Source organism: Pelodiscus sinensis, chromosome 30, assembly GCF_052426305.1.
Source record: "Pelodiscus sinensis isolate ZL-2025 chromosome 30, ASM5242630v1, whole genome shotgun sequence".
Classification (NCBI taxonomy): domain Eukaryota; kingdom Metazoa; phylum Chordata; order Testudines; family Trionychidae; genus Pelodiscus; species Pelodiscus sinensis.
In genome coordinates this window covers 10,094,301-10,100,420 of record NC_143081.1, presented here as the reverse complement: position 1 = coordinate 10,100,420, position 6,120 = coordinate 10,094,301, and the positions used below count along the sequence as shown (strand labels likewise).

Below are 6,120 nucleotides of genomic sequence, written 5' to 3'. Positions count from 1 at the left end.
ACCCCCCAGACTCCTCTTGAGTACCCAGGAGGGTACTCGTACCACTGCCTGAGAAACCCTGACCTAGACCACAGCAACAGAGAAGCTGGAGAGACCTGGCTTTCAGTTCAGTGGGTAGACGCTTCTATACTAAGCTTCAGAAGTCCCAGGTTCAAATCTGCTTGAGGGTGATTACACTTGCCCCACACTTTGGGGGCCAGCTGAGCCCACATCTCCAGGAAGTGTCTCAGGTGGAGAAGGGAGCCCCAAAGAGAGACCCCTTCACCTAACTTCCTGCCTCGCCCTCCTGAGTACTGGCATGAATGATTTGCCCAATCCCTGGGTATCTTTGCACCTGTTGCTACAGCGTATCAGAGACATTGGTGAGTTTAGGAGCATTCTGCTAGAACTCCCCTTATGTAAATGAGGCGGCTTGGGGGTGGCCCAAGAGCAGCCAAACAGGTGGATTTGTGAGTGTTTTTTCTTCTATACACACATGACACTCCCGCAGCTGTCACACGTCACCGTGCAGAAGTCCGACCCCCCCACAGTTTTTTCAGAGCCGCTTTCACCTCGGAGCTGAAAATGTGCACAGGGGTCACCATCACCATGTTCAGCCGGGGATGGATATAGACCAGGGTGCAGGACCCGAAGGACAGTGCCGCCACCACCAGATGGGAGGTGCAAGTGGAGGCCGCTTTGTGCTGTCCTTCGGCCGACACCGGAGTAGATGATACGGATGTAGGACATGAGAATGAGGAGGAAGCAGGTCATGGACACCATGCCAGTGTTGGTGAAGGTCACGGTCTCAAGGACATCTGTATCCGCACAGGCCACACTGGCCACGGGGAAGATGTCACAGAGGAAATGGCCCACCACGTTGGACCCACAGTAGGGCAGCGTGAAGGTCAGGCTGGTGAGGATGGTGGCATGGAAGGAGATGGTGATCCAGGAGCCGGTAGCCAGGAGAGTACCCACTCTGCGGTTCATGATGAGCAGGTAGCGCAGTGGGTGACAGATGGCCACGTACCGGTCGTAGGCCATGACGGTGTATAGCAGGCACTCAGTTCTACCAAGGATGTGGGAAAAGAAGACTTGGGCCATGCACCCACCAAGCGAGATGACCTTATTCTGAAGCCAGAGGCTGGCCAGCAATTTGGGGATGCTGACGGAGGATAAGGAAATGTCTAGCACGGCGAGGTTGCAGAGGAAGAAGTACATGGGGGTGTGCAGGCGGGGGTCACCAATGACAGCTGATAGGATGAGCAAGTTGCTCAGCAGGGTGCATAGGTAGAAGGCTAAGAACATGAAGAAGATGGTTTGGAGGCCCTGGGTTAAAGATCCTAATTTGAACTACCGTTACTCCTCGTGGAAACACCTTGTCGTGGAACGAGGAGTAACGGTAGTTCGAATTAGGGTCTTTAATTCAAACTGCCTACTCCGTGCCGTGTGTAGCCACGGGCATGGAGTTCAGACTAAGGGGGATTTATAAATGGAGGTGCCCGGGAACATACAACTGAAGCCCGGGATATTTAAATTCCACTTCATTTGCAATTCCACTTGCCCTAATTACCCTACCTAGCTCGAACCAACGAGCTAGTGTAGACGTACCCAGCATGACAAATGATTTCATCGTCCAGACATAACACAAGGGTAAACTGAGGCACAAAGCCATGTACAGCGATAGTGCAGTTCAAACAGTGTTCCACAGAATGTGCACTTACAACAGATGCTGTGTGTCCCATCCCTTTCTCTTAGCCACAAGGCAACAGTTTCCAAGTAATCCCCACGGACATTTTCAATGGAGCTGTGTTGAGTTGATACAGTTCTCAGTTACCAAACATATCTACATCTTCTTCTGCAACCTTCTGCTATGGACAGAAAGTCCTCTCCAGCAGCTTTCTGTGCAGGCCAGTGATCCCGAAGACACTTGTGGACCAGTCTAGATTACCCTGTGCTGATGCCAACATGCGCCTGCAGCACCCCCAGGCTGGGAAACACCCTGTCTGCAGAGCCAAGGCCCACAGTCACAGGCCTTGGCAGCAGAGTGGGGTGTGTGCCCTGCACGCTTGCACGAGAACAGCCCCCCCAGTAAACTTCCCCACGCCCGACCCATTTACATCTGCTCAGTGCCAATCTGGAGCCACCCGCCTCCCTTCAGCAATTGCCACGGGCTTCCCCACCGAGAGGGCGGCGCCCATTCTGGGGTCCTTGCACCACAGTTTGGGGGCCAGCTCAGCCCACAGCTCCAGAAAGTGTCTCAAGTGGGGAAGGGAGCCCCAAAGAGAGACCCCTTCACCTCACTTCCTGCATCACCCTCATGAGCCGTGGCATGAACGATTCGCCCCCAGCCTTGCCCAGGCCCTGGTACCTTTGCACCTGCCCCTTACAGCGTGTCAAACACAGATGTGAGTTTTCGGAGTATTTTAATGAATTCTAAACCTCCCCATATGTGATGAGGTGGTTTGGGGGTGGCCTGAGAGCTGCCAAGCAGAAGGATTTGTGGGGGTATTTCCATACGAACTCACATGCTACTCCCTCAGCTGACACACGTCACCGTGCAGGTGTGCGACCACCGCACAGTTTTCTCAGAGCCGCTTTCACCTCCTTGTTGCGCAGGGTGTAGATGGCCGGGTTCAGCATGGGCGTCACCACGGAGCTAAAAATGTGCACAGCCGTCACCATCACCATGTTCAGTTGGGGCTGGGTGTAGATCAGGGCGCAGGGCCCGAAGAACAGCGTCACCACGGCCAGGTGGGAGCTGCAAGTGGAGGCCACTTTTTGCCGCCCTTCGGTCGAATTCATCTTCACGACGGAGTAGAAGATGTGGATGTAGGACACAATGGTGAGGAGGAAGCAGGTCATGGACGCCATGCCACTGTTGGTGAAGATCAGGGTCTCAAGGACGTACGTGTCCCCACAGGACAACTTCGCCACGGGGAAGATGTCGCAGAAGAAATAGTCCACCACGTTGGACCCGCAGTAGGGCAGCGTGAAGGTCAGGCTGGTGAGGACGGTGGTGTGGAAGGAGCAGGAGATCCAGATGCCGGCGGCCAGGAGGGCGCACACCCGGCGGTTCATGATGAGCAGGTAGCGCAGCGGGTGGCAGATGGCCACGTACCGGTCAAAGGCCATGACGCTGTAGAGCAGGCACTCGGTGCTGCCCAACAAGTGGAAGAAGAAGACCTGGGCCATGCACCCCCCCAGTGAGATGACCTTATTCTGAAACCAGAGGTTGGCCAGCAATTTGGGGATGCTGACAGAAGAAAAACCAATGTCCATCACAGCGAGGTTGCAGAGGAAGAAGTACATGGGGGTGTGCAGGCGGGGGTCAGTGAGGACGGCTGATAGGATGAGCAGGTTGCCCATCAGGGTGCAGAGGTAGAAGGCTAAGAAGGTGAAGAAGAGGATGGTCTGGAGGCCGTCGGTGTTGGGGATACCGAGGAGGATGAAATGAGTCAGCACCGTGTGATTGACCTGCCCCATTTGAGTCTCTTTTCTGGGGGAAAGGGGAGAAATAAAGGTGGTGAGTTATGGAAACAAAACGCCCTGTGACCCTACAGACGTGATTCTCACTGGTCTGGCCACTGGCCCCGGACTCACGGTCGGCCCTAGCTCTGCCTGGTCTGTCATTGCAATGCCAGGTTGTTGCAAAGTCGCACGGTGCAGGGGCAGAACCAAGAGAAAATTGTGGCCTGAATATCTAAGAGCCTAGAGCGCAGCAAAGGGGAAAGCTTTGCTGGTCTGTTCTGATTTTTCTCCTCTGCTCTTCCCTGTTCCAATGTTTTATTGTTATTCCATCTAGGCCCCTACCCAACCCTTGTCCCGCCACGCCCGAGAGCCTTCTGCTGCTACGTGGCTAACATTTCCCGTGCGTGGTTCTCTCCTCCTCTCTCCCCTCTCCGCGGGGCTGGCCGTGCGCGCCGATCAGCACTTGGGTTTGGCAGGGCTCTGTTTCCTCCTGCCTGTGTCCCCACCGGTCTGTGTGAGGAACCCAGAGGGGGATCGAACCACCAACCCATGAACATGGTGAAAAATTCTCCCAGCGTTGTCAATGCTGCTGATCGTTTGGAGGTCCTATCGGGGTGGGAGGGAGAAGCAAAGGGCACAAGGAGAAGAGGAACAGCCACAGCCAGAGGGGCTGAACTAGAAGTGCAATGTGGGGGTTTCATTTTTGTCTCAGTTTAATTATAACAGCGAATAAGGGACAAAGTCCAACAATAATAACTCAAAAATTGCTGAGTTTAAGGCCACGTCTTCACTTGCCACGCCAGAGAGTGATCTCATGGCGTGTGATTTAGTGCGCCCAGTGAAAACCGGCTGGATCATCGCTGCCCCCCGGCTCAACGTGCTTCCTTCACACCCGGGCTCCCAGTCTGGTCCCATGGCTCCCAGCCCCTGACGGCTCAGCATCGGCTCAGCTGTGACTGCAGGCAAAACTTGCCAGAGGGGAATGTTACGGGGAGACGGGGAGAACGATGAGGAGGAGGAGGTTGGCATTTAGCTAAGCAGTGTCCCCAGGCAGCAGAGCAGGGGTGCAGAGGAGGCAGAAGTGATGGCAGGTGGGGAGGGGCAGGGCTGCAGGGCAGAGGCTGGCGGGGGGTTATGGAAGATGGGGAGAGACAGGGCTGCAGGGGAGAGGCTGGCGGGGGGTTATGGAAGATGGGGAGGGACAGGGCTGCAGGGCAGAGGCTGGCGGGGGGTTATGGTGGATGGGGAGGGACAGGGCTGCAGGGCAGAGGCTGGCGGGGGGTTATGGTGGATGGGGAGAGACAGGGCTGCAGGGGAGAGGCTGGCGGGGGGTTATGGTGAGTGGGGAGGGGCAGGGCTGCAGGGCAGAGGCTGGCAGGGGGTTATGGAAGATGGGGAGGGACAGGGCTGCAGGAGAGGCTGGCGGGCGGTTATGGAAGATGGGGAGGGGCAGGGCTGCAGGGCAGAGGCTGGCGGGGGGGGTTATGGTGGATGGGGAGGGGCAGGGCTGCAGGGCAGAGGCTGGCGGGGGGTTATGGTGGGTGGGGAGGGACAGGGCTGCAGGGGAGAGGCTGGCGGGGGGTTATGGTGGATGGGGAGGGACAGGGCTGCAGGGGAGAGGCTGGCGGGGGGTTATGGTGGGTGGGGAGGGACAGGGCTGCAGGGCAGAGGCTGGCGGGGGGGTTATGGTGGATGGGGGGGGCAGGGCTGCAGGGCAGAGGCTGGCGGGGGGTTATGGTGGGTGGGGAGGGACAGGGCTGCAGGGGAGAGGCTGGCGGGGGGTTATGGTGGATGGGGAGGGACAGGGCTGCAGGGGAGAGGCTGGCGGGGGGTTATGGTGGGTGAGGAGGGACAGGGCTGCAGGGAGAGGCTGGCAGGGGGTTATGGAAGATGGGGAGGGACAGGGCTGCAGGGCAGAGGTTGGCGGGGGGTTATGGTGGGTGAGGAGGGACAGGGCTGCAGGGAGAGGCTGGCAGGGGGTTATGGAAGATGGGGAGGGACAGGGCTGCAGGGCAGAGGCTGGCGGGGGGTTATGGAAGATGGGGAGGGGCAGGGCTGCAGGGCAGAGGCTGGTGGGGGGTTATGCTGGGTGGGGAGGGGCAGGGCTGCAGGGGAGAGGCTGGCGGGGGGTTATGGAAGCTGGGGAGGGACAGGGCTGCAGGGCAGAGGCTGGCGGAGGGTTATGGTGGATGGGGAGAGACAGGGCTGCAGGGGAGAGGCTGGCGGGGGGGTTATGGAAGCTGGGGAGGGACAGGGCTGCAGGGCAGAGGCTGGCGGGGGGGTTATGGTGGATGGGGAGGGGCAGGGCTGCAGGGCAGAGGCTGGTGGGGGGTTATGGTGGGTGGGGAGGGACAGGGCTGCAGGGCAGAGGCTGGCGGGGGGTTATGGTGGATGGGGAGGGGCAGGGCTGCAGGGCAGAGGCTGGCGGGGGGTTATGGAAGATGGGGAGGGGCAGGGCTGCAGGGCAGAGGCTGGCGGGGGGTTATGGTGGATGGGGAGGGGCAGGGCTGCAGGGCAGAGGCTGGCGGGGGGGTTATGGTGGATGGGGAGGGGCAGGGCTGCAGGGCAGAGGCTGGCGGGGGGTTATGGTGGGTGGGGAGGGACAGGGCTGCAGGGGAGAGGCTGGCGGGGGGTTATGGTGGATGGGGAGGGACAGGGCTGCAGGGGAGA

At 58.8% G+C, this 6,120-nt stretch overlaps 2 protein-coding genes across 2 annotated transcripts; both read right to left on the bottom strand.

The window, feature by feature from the left end:
• Positions 1 to 465: 465 nt before the first annotated feature.
• On the bottom strand, positions 466 to 2,313 carry LOC102450109 (olfactory receptor 10D3-like). Its single transcript, XM_089774373.1, has 2 exons — positions 2,284 to 2,313; positions 466 to 1,308 (listed from the first exon to the last, which is right to left on the bottom strand). Exons 1-2 carry the CDS (start codon positions 2,311 to 2,313, stop codon positions 466 to 468), a joined length of 873 nt encoding a protein of 290 aa, XP_089630499.1.
• Positions 2,314 to 2,532: 219 nt separating this feature from the next.
• Positions 2,533 to 3,465, bottom strand: LOC102449872 (olfactory receptor 10D3-like). Its single transcript, XM_006132143.3, has one exon. It carries the CDS (start codon positions 3,463 to 3,465, stop codon positions 2,533 to 2,535), a length of 933 nt encoding a protein of 310 aa, XP_006132205.3.
• Between the last annotated feature and the right edge of the window lie 2,655 nt (positions 3,466 to 6,120).

Bases quoted from the DNA above. Each gene is read 5' to 3' on its own strand.
- LOC102450109 (XM_089774373.1), bottom strand. From the start codon at position 2,313: ATGCCACGGCTCATGAGGGTGATGCAGGAA. The intron at 1,309-2,283 runs GTGAGGTGAAGG...TCTTTAACCCAG, and splicing joins TCATGAGGGTGATGCAGGAA to GGCCTCCAAACCATCTTCTT.
- LOC102449872 (XM_006132143.3), bottom strand. From the start codon at position 3,465: ATGGGGCAGGTCAATCACACGGTGCTGACTCATTTCATCCTCCTCGGT.